The 16,309-nt window shown below is 37.1% G+C and overlaps 2 protein-coding genes across 5 annotated transcripts; both read right to left on the reverse strand.

The window, feature by feature from the left end:
* Positions 1–503: 503 nt before the first annotated feature.
* On the reverse strand, positions 504–5,228 carry LOC147488535 (metal tolerance protein 11-like). Its single transcript, XM_086569725.1, has 6 exons — positions 4,975–5,228; positions 4,329–4,438; positions 3,977–4,222; positions 2,047–2,127; positions 1,673–1,906; positions 504–1,043 (listed from the first exon to the last, which is right to left on the reverse strand). The coding sequence occupies exons 1-6, from the start codon at positions 5,141–5,143 to the stop codon at positions 696–698; spliced, it is 1,188 nt and encodes a 395-aa protein (XP_086425851.1). The 5' UTR covers positions 5,144–5,228; the 3' UTR covers positions 504–695.
* A 2,125-nt stretch (positions 5,229–7,353) lies between these two features.
* On the reverse strand, positions 7,354–16,014 carry LOC147488536 (serine/threonine-protein kinase AFC1-like). Of its 4 annotated transcripts, XR_015200686.1 has the most exons (13): positions 15,790–16,010; positions 15,454–15,625; positions 15,334–15,360; positions 15,073–15,226; positions 14,940–14,988; positions 14,705–14,819; positions 14,414–14,505; positions 14,102–14,258; positions 13,947–14,011; positions 12,044–12,141; positions 11,852–11,957; positions 8,236–8,503; positions 7,354–7,683 (listed from the first exon to the last, which is right to left on the reverse strand). XR_015200686.1 is itself a non-coding variant. In XM_086569724.1 (12 exons), the coding sequence occupies exons 1-12, from the start codon at positions 15,889–15,891 to the stop codon at positions 8,345–8,347; spliced, it is 1,296 nt and encodes a 431-aa protein (XP_086425850.1). In that variant the 5' UTR covers positions 15,892–16,010; the 3' UTR covers positions 7,971–8,344. The 4 variants fall into 4 exon arrangements, 2 of the variants coding, with proteins under 2 accessions (XP_086425850.1, XP_086425849.1); XR_015200685.1 differs by having other exon boundaries at positions 13,947–14,258; positions 15,790–16,014; XM_086569724.1 differs by lacking the exon at positions 7,354–7,683 and having other exon boundaries at positions 7,971–8,503.
* Positions 16,015–16,309: the final 295 nt, after the last annotated feature.

The raw sequence follows: 16,309 nt of genomic DNA on the forward strand, positions 1-16,309 counted from the left end.
CAAAAGTGATGATTTTTTTTCTAAGGATAATCTATATTGTGAGGAGACTATCTCCACCAAAAATCAGCCTCTATTTCAATATTTTTCATAGTGGAGTTTGTTTGGAGTTCGTATAAATGAAGTTCATATAACGGGCAAGTTACTTTCGAAGATTAGTACAGAGAAACAAGTTGCTCTGGGGCAGGTGCCGACTAGCAAAGTCAGTAAAATCTTTGGGTAATAACATAAACCCTGCCAACATCAAAGAATCTCATTGCCAATTAAAAAAAAAAGTTACTCTCGGAGAACGACTAGACAAATGAACAAAACAATGACAACCATGATTATGTTTCTACCATTGTGGTTCATAAAATCCTACCCGCAGCAGGACTGTAATTTGGATTTTACACCGCACGTGGATCTAAATTACAGTTACATTTACATTGAAGACTTATTGATGCCTTGCGACTTGGTATGTATTTAGGTTCCTATCAACAAAAATGATAATTTCAGTAAATACCAGATTAATCAGAAATTTAAAGGACCTGGAATCTTTTAGGCCTCACATATATTAACTAAATAAACCATAAAAGTTTTTCACAATGGCTACGATGTGGGTACTTTCAACTACTGCACAGTTATACCCAACTCACATAATTTACAACACAGCTTTCTGTGCGATGTCCATCTCATGGCCAAAAACATTTGCGCTACAACTAAGAATGTGATTGTGCATGCTCAGGCTTGTGCGTGAATTCATAATCAAGATGAACAAAGGCTCTCTCAATCTCCGGCAGCTGCTCAAGCTTCTCTTGCAAGGATTCCCCGATGTCATGTGCCTCCCGCAAGGGCATGTCAGATGGCAAGACAATGTCAACCTCAACAAAGTAGTGAGACCCAAAGGTGTAAGCACGCACAGTATCAATGTGTCTGATGGCCTTGTGGTGGTTCCAGCACAGATACGTTAGTTTCTGGAGATACTCTGGGGCTGCTGACTTGCCTACCAGGGAGTTTACATTTTCCAGCACCGTACTCGACCATGTTCGGATGGTGTATAATGCCAACTGCATGTGATAAAATGTCGGGTCATACAAACAAGGTTACCAAACTAAGACAAACAAGAACAAGTCTGGACACGATAATAATAACTAGAATCATACCAGACCTTCCTGTATAACAACTAGTATACCGGTAACCGGTGGGCCGAACGGAGTAGAAAGGAAGAAGAAGATGAGGAGAGGGGTTATCTGAAAGCAGCGTGGAGACAGAAGAAGTGGTTGAGGTTTTGAGGAAGAAGAAGGATGGAGGGGGTGCTACGAGTTTTTTTTTTATTTTTTGGAACACTAAAAGACAAGGACAGACGGACAAGTCGTTTTAAGCGTTCCTGACTCAAACACTCACTTCGTTCGGGATAATAGTAAAACCACACTGCCAGATCAGTTGTCCTAATATAGTTTAGGGCCAGATCTGGTTGGACAGAAACACTCTAACAAATGGACAGAAATAGAAGAAAAGTCTTTTGCCAAGATGTGAAATTCAGCAGTAAGCATAGATCTTAACCTAAGTTTACCCTATTACATAAATGGATCAAAGAGTGTTCCTAATAAGCATTAGCATAGATGGAAACTAGTGAATTTTCATCTTCATGCTTAGGCAGCTACTCCTCAAAAGAAAAGGGGGATACATCACTTACAAGTATAGCTCCCACAGGGTCCATAAAGTCATTTACGTAATTTGCAAGGAGTACAGCAACAAGACCAATAATGTTCGTGATGACATCAAAGAAGTGATCCTGAGCATAAGCTTTGACGATCTCATTTGTGAAAGAGCGGCAGTAAAGTACTAGGAGGAGCTTCACCAGTGTTACTGAAAGCATGATGGAAATGACCCATGCCTCTTGCTCCTTAGTCAAATGAAAGTCATCCTCCTACAGCCAACAAACCAACGATCAATTAAGTACAGAATTGGGAGTAAAGAATATGCCCAATCAACAAGCAGAAAATTGAAGCAGCAGCACCCTGATTCAAGCTGTGAAAAAAATCACGTATACTTCAATGATGCACTTACATCAGATACCAATGTCCGAACTGACTCAAAGATGATTTGCATACCCAATGTCGCCATAACTGAGGCAAAAACAAGGATTCCCTGCAACCATTTTCATTCGAGGAAATGAGTATGATAAACCAACTACACAATGCATACAATTAGTACCATGCACGATCATTTTTACATATGAAGAGAACTGTAAGTTAAAAGAAGTAACGAGGCCACTTGTTTTTCTTTCTTTCTTCTCACAAGTTCACAACAAATATTATGAATACTTTTAGAAATAAATAGAGTTGAACCAGTAAATAAACGGAAACATTAACTGTGGGGAAGTGCCGATTATTCGCATTCTTCAGAAATCCTTGAATGCTACTGGCACCCTCCCCCTCCCCCCGTTCCCTCTTTTCATGCATGAATACAGGTAATACTAATGGATTTTCAAAGGTGACCTGGTAAAATCTCGAAATAATTTTAACATAAGAACAAGAGTAGAACAATGGAATTCGTTTGAGGAAATTCCGCTTCCGATATGGTTTACCTGAGGGAGCCAATGCCTCCAAGATCAACACAATGTGCAGATCACAATATATTCTGCCTACCTTTGCTGATCCACTCACAAGCTTCAAGATAGTACCACTACGCCGCTTGCTAGATAGTAGCAAGGAACTACCCACTACCATACTAAAACTACAATTAAGCAGACCACTAATACTCAAGATTGCTACCTAAGCCACTAATATTAACCAGTTACATATAACAACTAGATAGTAGGAACTACATGCCAACCTGCACATATCGTCCACCCATCAGTCATGTATGTAGCATAACCCAGGTGTCTCTGGAAGGGATATACTACTGAGGGAGAGTAACAGTGCTGTCATTAATTTTTATTTTGGAAGACTAGACATTGCTACTTATTTCATTGCTGAAAGTTTTGCTGGAGGGAATAAGGAAATAGAACTGGGATTGAGGAATATATGGTTCGAATTTGATTGTAAACCTGCAGTTAAATCAATTCAAGAAGACAAGGTGCATCGGAGGCTCATAGCAACCTGGGATCAAATAAAAACCTAATCACATCAGATAAATACCACCAGTGTGGAGAGACGCCCAAGAAAAGCAATTTTGTCTGCCCGATGTAATGAGGCATTGGTGGAATTCTACGCCACCCTTTCTACACATAATGGAAAGCAAGGACACGACATACTACAGATTTGTGAACGGAAGAATGGTGTAAAGTTAATGCTACAAATCAAGCACTCTCCAATCTTATCTCTTATTCTTTGTAAACTACTTAGTAACACTTTTTTTGCTATATGATACAATAACCTTTTAGAAAGAAAAAAATAAAATAAAAAAATAAAAAAATAAATATATATATATATATATATATATCGCGAACACTATTATAATATATAGAATTATTACAAGAAAAATAATTACGGCAAATATTACTTTTCCTGTTCAGAGACGCCTTGCAACTTGTAGCGCGCTTGTCCCCTACTACTTTTGTATGATTTCATTCCAATATTCAATAAAATATATTTTTTGGTTTTGAAAGTTTTTGAAACAAAAACAAAAACAAAAAACAGTTTTCTCTATAATTTTCTTTAGCAATATGCCAATACCCTCAAAGAGGAAATGGGCAATACTTCTATAATGTGTCCCACTTTAAGAGCAACCCAATGGGTGTGCAATGTCCAAGAGAATATTTCCAGACTATCTGATTGAAAAAAGGCTGAACAACAGACCAATCCATACACATGACCTATGATGATGTACTAGTACAATTGTAGTGTGCATAAGTTCTTTTAGAATACGATTCCAATTTAATCTTCGCCACCATTTGCAACATATGTCAAGAAATGTAAGAACTTAAATTGCTATCAACAATAAGTCCATAACGTATATGACTCTGGCAATAGAAAGTTTACAGAAGGTAACTGACCAGTGGTTGCATACGTTTCTTCCCGATGGGATACTGATAGGGGTTCTGCGTCTGCATAGAGAATGCAGTGAACCACAAGATGAAACCAGACAATAGATCTAGAAGTGAGTCTAATGTAGATGCTATGATGGCCAATGAACCACTCCTGATTGATGCGTAAACTTTAGCAGCAAAAAGAACCATGTTTGCAAAATTTGATAATCTGATGGCCATTGTCTCACTCCTTGCCATCTTATCTCGCTCTTCCTAGAAATAGACAAAAGCACATTTAAGCATTTAACGGGATAAAAATTAATTACTGCTGTAGTACCCCTCTAAGAGAAGACCAATAAAAGCCAGAGATCATATAAACCTTTGACATCCCAGGAAGAAAACCACGCTCTGCTAAGGCATCCATTTCATTGAACCCTTCCAACATTTCTACCTGCTGCTGGTAATACTCAGCAACCACATCTTCGGAAGCTAGGCCCACAAACAAAGCAATAAAAAAAAGGCTCACACACTTTATAAAGAAGGAATCTTAGTGCATCAATCCAAAAGCATTTCTAGTTTGCTTGGACACAAAATTAGACAATTAAAATGTGTCCAATGTATACATAGGTTCCCAGGTTGTATTTCGCTCGTTTTTCAGGAAAATTCATTTCACAGTTGCATATTATGAAGATTCCTAGTAAAACAGAGGCATTCCATTTACTCTCTAGAGTAAAGAGAATGAGCAAAGAGCATCATTACATGTATGTAAAAAATAGACATGCCTAAAGCAAAGGTAAAGTCACTGCTACAGCCATTTATGTTGATATGTCTTTAACAGAACTGAAATAAAAACTTAATCAGAACTGACTCATAACTTCTCAAAGCCTATTATTCTTTTTGGCAAGATCCACATAGCAAATGTATTCTCTACACAAACCAGAACCAATAGTAATTTATTTACACAAGATTTTAAACAAGTCACACCAACTACTTAACAAAACTTTACTAAAAACAACTAAACATACCTAGGACACCAAGACAGTAATGACGTGGAGGTGGTTTATCAGTATACTCAGAACAACGTTGAATGCTATCAAAGTTTAACCTCCAAGACCTTTCCTCATTTCCTGAGTCCAACAAGAACTGTTCTTCCTCTCCTGAACTGCCCACACTTGTCTTTACTACCTCCACCATGTTTTTTCTTAGAAGTTTGTGTTTTGAGGAATGGTATGAAAGAAACTAGTTTTTTTTTTAGAGTGGGGAGGGTGGTTATTGAGTAGGACAGTAGGTAGTGGGGTTAAGTGTTACGTAAGTCGAATAAGCTGGACACGTGTCGAGTACGATGTGGTGGAGAGAGAAAGTGGTGCTACTCGGGATAGAGAAAAAGACTGAACGTGACCGATCTTCTGTTTAATAATTCTCTTTTGTGGGAATCACGGTGCCCATTTGGAAAGACTAACCCTTCATCACGTGTTGTTCTTGCAATAGCGAACTTGTTTTTTGAGGACAACACACCAAAGCTGTAAATTGGTTTGGGTTGTATTTGAGACAGGGACTACTTTTTCTAGTTTTGGCTGCCATGTTAGCCCTAAACAAGTTTTAGTAATGGCCATGTCAGCTTGATTATCTTTTTCGGCCCCTAATCAAGTTTTGGTAATAACCATAGTTTACAAGGGATAATTTCATTATTTCATGCCTGTTTTTTTTCGGTACAATCTATTTTAGGACACCATGTAATGGACTAATGGAATACAATTTAGTTGGATTAAAGTGATGAAATTTTAAATTGTCAAGTTTACCTAAAAAAACAAATCACTTATCAAAAATATATATATATATATATAATGCAATCATGTTGACACCTTTCTAGAAAATGTAAAAAAAAAGGTCCTCAAAAGGAAAAGTGTTTGTCACTAAAACTTTAGAATCAATCCCACTTTAGCGAACCAGAAAAGAAAATTACAATAAGAAAACGAAATTCTCTTATTTATTATTAAAATTAAAATGAAAATCCTAGCTGAGATAACTTATTAAATTAAAACGGTAGCGTACACGTCAGTAAACTATAAAGCGGATCTTTGAATGATGAGTATGGGACTTTTTTTATTGATAAAAGTTGCTTGGAAGAGTTTACTTAAATATATAACGATGACTCGATGATTATGGACTATGGAATCCACCACGGTATGACAAAAGTGTCCAATGATCGACTAATGACATACTTTTTTTGATGGTAGGACAAATGACATACTAAAACATAAATTTGTTATTCGATTCGGGCGTGTATGCTATAGGAATAATCAAGAGGTCTCATACCCATGAATCCTTGGCTCTTACTTCTTAATTTTCACCATGAAAAGTTCATGCATGCAAAACAAGGAGATCTCATACCCATGAATCCTTGGCTCTTACTTCTTAATTTTCACCATGCATGCAAAACACAAGATCATATCCATGAATCCTTGACTCTGACTTCTTAATGTTCACCATGAAAAATTGATGCATGCAAAACACATTGGAGGATAAATTTACAAGGTTGGAACTTCGAATCTAAATTATGTTTGGGTATGATGATATGACATTCTCAATGATTGGATTTTAATTTCCGATTAATGTCTTTTAACGCTGATCCAAATATCATATTCATATTCTGATTGCGTTTCCACGTGCTGTTTTTATAGGTGAGTTTTCTTTTGCAAATGTAGTTGGACTTATTTCTTTCATTTTGCAATGAGTCTTAGCTTTTACTTTGAAGCAACAAGCAGGTTGTTCTGGGAGGACGACTCTAAAATCTAGGGTCTAAATCCTACCCTCTTTGAATCGTTTAAAGTCAGGAATTGAGCCTGACCCAACCCACTGACACCCTGAGGCCTGAGCGATAAAACATTGTCCATTTCTACACTTCCCATAATCACTTCAAATCTTCAACGCAATACACTTGCCTCCAAACAACAAGCCGATTGACCAATTATCCCATTGTGATATCGAACTGCCCACGCTAATCAGTCAATTGTAACATCGAATTTAGTACATGTCCAAAATCTCATAGCCAAAAATGAATTTTGATCAGTGGCCAGCATTATTCTGAAGCTATATATAAGCCAGAACTGGGGGTGATGCTCAGCATTATTGAAACAACGTTACCAAGGCACAAAAATACTGACTCATAAGTAAGATACTTGAAACAGCTACACGATGGCCAAGCACTGGGGTTGTGGAAGTGCTTCGAGCCGGAATGGGTGGCCTGGCAGATGTGGACAATTTTGCAGAGCTATATGGAAATTTTCCCCCATGAGCTACGACACTAATGAACCACCCACTAACCCAATAGAGCGGAATGAGCTTCTGAGGACATAATCATGCCCTAGACAACAAATCCAACTCCTATATTGTAGTCTGGCAGGTTTGATGAACTTGCTCATCTTTGATAGTCAAGTTCAAACGGGACCTAAGTTCTCAACTATTAATGACAAGATCTTAATTCTATATTCAGTAGCAGGTGCTAATTTTATATAATCATATGCTAGCAGCTTGGAAAACGGCCAATGGAATTAGCACATCTTAATATGGCTTCAGCACACCTGATATCTTCTTGGAACTGAAACCCTTTAGCTTCATAACTACCCTTCTTTACCTGCTCTGAAACATCCGCTCATTGCAGCCACTGACTGAAGGTGCGCCTTTCTTTCTTTGTACTCTTCCTCTTATCACATTGATGGTTCTCCGGTGCATCCCTATAAAAAATATACATTAGAATTTCCTTTCTCGTTTACCTGCCAATCGGTTCCTGAAAGTTTAGCAATGATCCTGTCAAAAAAAATTTGTGGTTTTCATGTGCTCAGTCTTTTCCTTTCTAGGGCTTATGAACTGTAGCAAAACAAAAATCTCGTTCACAAAAAAAATCTCATTCACAATCTTTCTGGAAATTTTAATTTTAAGGAAACATTCTGTTGAAGCTTTCTGCCAGTCCTGTAAATTGTTGGGATTTTGAAGAATACCACATGCTTTTACATGTCTGGTGTTACTCAGAACTTACCATCACTCATTAGCCAATTCCTTCTGAGGTCTATTGTAACCTCGAGATTCATATCTTAATTACAATGTACAAGTTCAAAAACAGGGAAAAGTACATGGGAAAATATTATAAGAAAACACAAATCAAAGATGTATGATTTTTACTACAGATTCTCATCTTGTACACAGTTTACACTTTTCCAGACAGACAAAGCCTTGCGAAAAGACAATAACAAAATGAGTAATAGCTCCATGTACAGTAGTAGACTTACAATGCTTTTGGCAGAGTAAGAAGAACGTTCTGCGGATCGATGCATTCCACACTTTTGTTTTGTCCTTAGAGCGTTCATTTCATAACAGACTCTTATGTCGGACTAGTAGCTACAAGGGATAGCCACACCTTCTCTGATCTCTTGTAAAGAAAGGATGTCGTAGTGCTACCCTTGCTTTCAGCCGCTCAGCTGGATCATAACGGAGGAGGCCTTGCAAGAGATCAATTAGATCTCCGGCAGAGTGATCCACATGCTGCATCACAAGGTTCTGCAAGCAACCAACGAGTAGTTATATATCAGACCATTATATTACAAGCCTTAAAAAATTCCAGCTGCATAGCACTTTTCTTGGCGTAATTCAGTAATCAAATAAGAACATTATTATGAAAAATAAAGCAATGACCAGAAGGTTAATTTTAGTTTATTAGATTATATCGAAGAGAAATTTGGTAAATTGAATATTCTTTTTATCCAATACTGTTGATTGACTTTAACCTTCTTGTTATTTTATCGGTAATTGAAGCTTTGATTGATGAAATACCTAAGTTTTTTTTTTTGGTTGGTATGAAATACCTAAGTTACATGGACACGCCATATTTTGAAGATAATCTGTGTCGGATATGTATCCATGTGTCCGTGTCAGACACATTGTGTGTGATATACCTCAATTTTTGAAAATTTGCCGTGTCCAACTCTTCATATCTGTGTCGGATACGGACACACCTATCCGTGTCAATGTACTTAGTGAAATACGTACTTATTTTTCTTTTTTCTTCTTCCCTTCCCCATTTTATCACTATTAATCAAAACAGAAATAACTCGAGGGAGTTCAGATATAATAGATGGTCTTTCAGTCTCATCACCATGATTTTTTCCAATACCATTATGGCAGTGCGTTCAGTACCACAGAGGTCGAAACAATGTGCAAAAGTAATAACTAAAAAGAACCATACATTTATGATGTATCCATATTTACATTTGACGACACGTTGACCTTGTCTCTGTATTTGCTAATTTCTGATAATCCACAAAATAACTACTGAAAGTAGCTTGGGATAGATTCAAAAACTGAAACGTATATATATCTACAGTATACACACACACACACACACAAAGTACGCTCTATTATGAGAAATCCATTCAACCCTGAACCCCATTCTTACAAGTACAAGATCGAGAAAATCCCAATTCACAAGAGAAATCCATTTTACAAACGACCCCAGGAATATAAGCTCTATTATGAGAGTCAATAATCTCATTAGCAGTCAATGCGCCATCAAGAATTTGTCTATTGCTTACGGAAGCTTGTTGGTACTTAAAAATGATAAGTTCAACCACCATCTTTTGTCTCCTAGTTAGTGTTTTAACACCAAGGAGACTAATAGGTCTGAAATTTGAACTCCTGTAAACACTAGCCTGCATCAATTGTAAACACCAGCATCTTTAGTCTCCTAGTTTGTGTTTTAGTCTCCGAGTTATGTAAACACCACCAAAACCAGTCTTGGTGCTAACATGGATTTCGTTCCACCACCCCTACATCAAATGCACCAAATCCAAACTCTCGAACCACATACCTCAAATTGTAACGGTCTTGCTCCTCCAGGAAGTTTCCATGCATCAAGGAGAATCATCTGATGATCTGAAAAGAAACTGCCTAATGCTCTCTCTATCTTCCATCCCAAGTGTTCAAGTCAATCTGATGTGGCTAGGAAGTGATCAATTCTGCTCATTCTGACCCTTTCCTGTCCATTAGAACATGTGTACATCGACCCTTGTAATTGAAAATCTCCCAAACCCCAATCATTGATGATTTTTTTTTTTTTTTTCGCTCATTAAAATTACAGCAATCATTGATGAATTGATTAAACTCATGCATCTCTCTGGTCAATCTACAACCTTCAATTTTCTCTCTACTGAATCTTATCTGATTGAAGTCCCCTCCCAAGCACCAAGGAGCTTTCCAACACCGTCCAATAGTCCAATATCTACTAATTCTGCAAAGAATTGTTCATTTTCCTCTACTAATGACAGCCCATAAATATTGCTGAAAACCCATCTGAAACCACCAACATCATTAATATATCTAGCAGATAGTGAATAAGCGCCTTTCAGACTTCCTTTGCACTCTACCATTAGGGCATCCCATAAGAACCAGACCACCAGACCTGGCCTCTGAAGATAGAAAATTCCATCCATGTTCCCATCTTCCCCATATTTACTAATAAAGTTTGACTCGTCATTAATAATTATTAATTAACAAAGATACAAAGATCCTAACATCTCTACATAGAGACTTAAACCAGAGGAGAGGAAGACTATAATCTTCCTTGCACAAGGCTTAATGTTCATTAAACACAGATGTATATTTGAAAGTTGCAGTTAGAAACTGAGAAAAACAAAGCAATGACAGGCACTGGAACAAACAAAAACCACAGATCATTTTGTCTCAGGGCATCTCCAAAGGGGAGTGTAAAATTACAAATCCACCTAGGCTCCACTTACGATTTATCACCACCAACTCCACTCTAGTGTTTGGTATGAAAAGTAAAACACTTGAACGTCTCCAATGGAGAAAATATACAAATTTGGATATTATAAACACTGACATCATTCTGGATAACATCTTAGCTAAATAAGTGGGATCAATCCCCATAAAATTTACATGCACGCCATTGTATAAGTTCGATCCCACAAAATAATGATGCAGATTTCAATCTCGTTTCCTCTTTTTCAGAAACAAGATTACCATAACTCAATCTGGGTCACTAGCTTGATATTTAGAAGTTCACTAGGAAATCAAGAAAATTTATAAATCATAAAAGTGATACAAATTATAAACATAAATTCTGTAGGAACAATCTTCAATTGATCAAATCATCACCAAAAACTTGTGCAAATGTCACAAAGTTAGTAATCAGAAATATATCTAAGCCAAGTTTGGAAAAACAATTATCAATTTGTCTCCTTTTCAAAAATATTAATCTCTTGCAATTTGGCGAATTCAGAATGGGTCTCTTAAGAACTTGTGATTGTGAAACTGAAAACGACAAATTAAGAAATGATGGTTGAGATGATAGAAATTAGCAAAGAACATAAGTGATGGGTGGTGGTGTTTAAGGGAGAAGTAGGAGATAGTGAGAGAAGAAAGGAGGAAAGTTGCCCTTCACAATGGAGATTTATGAAGGAGTCCTTACTTTGAACATGTCTTGTAGTTCAACACACCCACATCAGTTGGAGGTACTCGTACTATCATAACGCCCACACGTCATTCTAACTAAAGCCTGTCTCTTAAAAGTAGTGTAAACTGATGAGAATTTTCTCCTCCCTTTACAAATTGATAACTAACTTATACAATTTACACCCCCCACTGGACAGGTGTTCTTGATGATGGGGAGTACAACTTATACTGTTTACACCCCAAATTGAAAATGCTCTCATGATTTTTTTTTTTTTTTTTGGTTCATCCATCCCAACCACGTTTACCCACTCACTCAGAAAAAACATTCACATCCACAAAACTAACAACATTTTTGTCATATATAACAGCCATTATCAGTCATTTGAAGCATAATTTAGGGCACAGATATCCATGATATAAGAAGTAAGACTTGATTACTTGGAGACGTGGCAGTTTCCAAACTGCTCGCATGCTTTCTCTTGAAGTAGCACCCTCAGGCCAATCCAATCGTGCACCCCTCCTGAAGTATTTCTCAGCACGCCGACTAGACAGAACAGTGTACCTTATAAGTTCTATGCATAATAAGTGGAGTTGAAAAGGAAGTTCAAAATAGACAAAACAGAAACTCACTCCACCCTTGTCACCATATTTTGAGGCAGTGGGCCTAGCACCCTCTCCATCATGGCAAGATGTTCCAAGTTCTCATGAGTTTGGAATAAAGCTTCCCCCTTTACATCAAAAGAAAAACGGAATAAGCTTCTGAATTACTTCCAATTTAAACAAACAACTTCCTGAACCAGGTAGATAGACTTACATATAGATCACATGCAATAACACAAAAGGTTGAAGTACTGCATTCTTTATGTCATAGTCCAAGCATAAATAATTATAAGAAAATCTAGACTTCTCTAAGGTAACACTATGAAACAGGGCAATGAAAATAACAGCAGTGGGTGTCATTTGACTTCATTTTAGACAAACTTGCAGAGTGTTTAAGCATTTAAATCATTGCCATAGGAGAAGACCAACCTCCCCAACCACCACTACAAGCCTCTACTCCTTTCCAACTTCCAACAAATGTTCACATTTATAATGTAGTTTGATTGACAGTATTACGACTGTTTTGATTAAGATATACCAAAAGATAGGGTCAGAAAACGCAAATGCCTGCATGCTATGTTGCATGGGTATTGGTACGGGTACAAGTGTCGGGTTTGGACACCTGTACAGCGAATCCGACACAGCAAGGTCTAAAAATCAGATACGGGGACAAGGCTAATATTTTAATTTAATTTGTAAAAAATAAAAAAATAAAAAAGAATATTATTTGCCATTAACGTTGGAAATATATGTTTACAGTAGAATGGGCTGGTACATGTCTTAAATGAAATCTCATATTGCTTCTTTTTGAAGAACCCAGATAAGAAAATCATGAATTTACTTAATTTAGTAAAGGCACACACTACAATGTCTAAGAAACGAATCCTATTTACCAAAACCAATATTGGAAAATCTGATCATCTTCTTCGTTGATACCGTAGATGCCGTATCTGTGTCGTACTAGGTCCGTGTCGCTGTTGGCACGACACGACTCTGGACATGGCAACCATTTCCACATACCCGTGAAATACAGCCTGCATGTGATTTCGGAAGGGTAAAAAAACATCGAGATTACCCTCCTTAGCAAGGCGAAAAAGGTAGGTATAAATCCAGGTAGAGAGATAGCATCACCAAGTTCAAAAGAATCGTAAGTCAAAATTACATTATCCCACCCAAACAGGAGGTCCTCTAGCCTAAGTCCTCTCCTATGAAGCATCGATACGTCTGTAAGGGTGAAGTATCGGTGTCCGATACGTGTCCGACACGGATACGCCCCGATACGTGTCGGATACGCGATTTGGAGTATCCGATTTTATAATTAATTTTTTTAATTTCCGACACACGGGGGACACGCCAGAATAGTAATCTCACAAAAATTTTTTGGAACTTCAACAAAAAAAATACAAGTGAAATAAAATCCAAGATAAGAAGAGATGCAAGAGAAGAAGAAGAAAGATGAAGTGATTAAGTGGTACCTGACTAACTAATTTTAATCTGCAAAAAAAAGGAAACTTCCTTTTAAAACCTTATACATGTAAGTTGCTTGCAGTGTTATACACTTATACATGTAAGTTGCTGCTTAATGTGTTTGAATTGGTCATTTTATGAAGTAGAATTGCCATTTTAATTTTAATTTGGTGAAAAATGCTCAATTATATAATATTTATATATATATTATTCAAACGTGTCCATGACGTATCCGTGTCCTATATTTTTGAAAAATAACGTGTCCGCATATCCGTGTTGTGTCGTATCCCTGTCACGTGTCCATATCCGTGCTTCCTAGGTCCTCTCAACCAAGTATCATTAGAGGCCTAAACTCAAGAATCTGAGAATATGTACTGTCGTAATGATGTCTAAGAAACCTGAAGTCATAAGAATTTACAAAATAACAAGTTTAAATAATATTAATAATTGGATCCAATGAACTAACCGAGCAAAGCTCAATAAGTATGCAACCCACACTCCATAAGTCACAAGCATAGTTCCACCCAAGACCTGCAACAGACGGTACCAAACAATTTATCGTAGAGCTAGGTAATAAGAAAATAAAATAAAACAGCAGTTGCAGCAAGAACAAAGTATTACCCAAGATGACCTCTGGTGCACGGTAATGTCTTGTTGATACCACATAGCTGTGATCTTGATGCTCAAAAGTTGTACTTCCAAAATCAATGAGCTTAATAGTACTGGACTTCGGAAGATTCTTGAAATAATAACCATCTTTGGTGGAACGCGACAGAAACTTAGTTGCAGCCAAAAATCAGAAATAAAATGTATCAGTTACGAGCTAATTAAAAACATCCGAAATGCTAAATGAACAACCAGTAACGAGAAAATTTGTGTCAGAGTCAAGCTCTGTCATAACGACGATTTAGAAAGGGTTGAGTATGTCACTACCTTATAGTCAGGCACCCTAACATATTCCGAAGAAACAAGAAGAATATTTTCTGGCTTCAGATCAGTATGAATAAGTCTCAGATCATGCATAACTGCCAAAGACACAGATGAGTCAGAGTATGGAAAATTTGCAGTTCCTAGTTCCAACCACAACAGTCATTCAACTACTCATGATGGAACCATAACATGGTGATCGAGAACCTTGATGCCCAACTTTCAATGTTCAAAGACAGCATTTGGCCATCAAGAGAAATGCAAGACAAAAAAATGGTGCAATTACTGTTCACACACATGCTACAGACTCCAAGAGTTGTCTGCCAAGCTCCCGAACAAGGTCAATGGGAAATGAACGGTAACTGTTTTTGCGGAGAAAATCATATAAGCTTGGTCCTAGCTTCTCAAATACCTGTTAAACCATTTAAATTCATATGCAAGTTTTAACTCGCATGAAATTTAGGCAGGAAGGGAACTCATTGCCCTTCAATATCAATCACATACAAGTATCATTATATAATCAAATACTTACAATACAAATATGATTTCGATAGTCAAACCAATTCCGTATTTGCACGCAACTGCAAGAATAGAACCACTTATACCACATTCAACTAAAACATCTTCAGCTACCAAAATTGAACAAACAAAAACAAGATCCATACCGAGTGCCTCCAACATCAAATTTGCAAAGCTTCTGAAGAACATCAATTTCAATCAAAGCAGCCTCACGGTACTTGTGAATTGAACGGACAATTTTAATGGCCACCAATTCTTTCTTTTCATTGTCCCAACATTCCAACACTCGTCCAAATGTTCCTGAAATATTACCCAGAAGATGAACTCAGCATAATGATCAAACTAATTGCAACTCCGACACTCAACTTAAATTAGCAATGATAGTCCCAAAGACAGCACAAACTAACCTTCGCCCATTTTACTCATAATTCGGTCTGCGAAATTAAGACAACACAATTCACGAATCACAATTGAGTTTAAAGAACATTACAAGTTGAATACAAGTAAGTATTAAAACCAGAACTTACAACGATGAGTCAGATTGTCTCCAATGGCAAAAACATAATGCCCTTCTTTATCATCATTCCTCCAAGGTGGGGATAAATTTCGAGGCTGTACTTTATAATACATAGACGAAAACCCATGATTCGAAGCCACTCCATTAATATATTCTTGCCCACAATACACTGGTGGAATCCCCTACATTTATCCACAAATGGCCACGTTGGGCATATTAAATAACGAAATTTTCAATCTTTTGTTCTTCCAATCATATAATTACAATCAATTCCTAAATTAAACTCACAAACAATCAATAAACATTAAAAAGAATCGAGATAAATGAAATGAAATAATGAATATACCTTATGAAGAGGTGGGGGCATGTCCCAAGTTAGTCTAGCTCGTTTTCTTGGTCGTTTATCCATATTACTATGTGGAAGTTCTGTGATCCATTGTGTCTCCATTGATATATGATTGAAACTCAAGAAAGTGAAAAATGTGAGAAAAAAAAATGGTGAGGTCTAGTTTTTCAAGGCAAAGAAGAAGAACCAGGTGGAGAAGAGATTAACTAACCATGGTTAGGTTCTATAGCTTAACCAGAGTTTAGAAACGCTGGATTATCTGGGCTTTGTTTTGGGTTCTTGAGGCCCAGACTTTTCCTTTAACATTTTATCCTGTACAGTCAGTCCACTTCTATACCATTTCGCACATATCACTTGCCACTCTCAATTATTCTGTGTATCCTCGGCGTACTCCTGGTCCATAACATATTTTGCCTACTCCAATTTTTTTTTTTTTCTTTGATTTGATTGAGAGAATTGAAAACCAACTTTTGTCATATGGATGATGAAGACAGGCCAATGACGTCGGCGAATAGAGATA

Source organism: Coptis chinensis, chromosome 7, assembly GCF_015680905.1.
Source record: "Coptis chinensis isolate HL-2020 chromosome 7, ASM1568090v1, whole genome shotgun sequence".
Taxonomy (NCBI): domain Eukaryota; kingdom Viridiplantae; phylum Streptophyta; class Magnoliopsida; order Ranunculales; family Ranunculaceae; genus Coptis; species Coptis chinensis.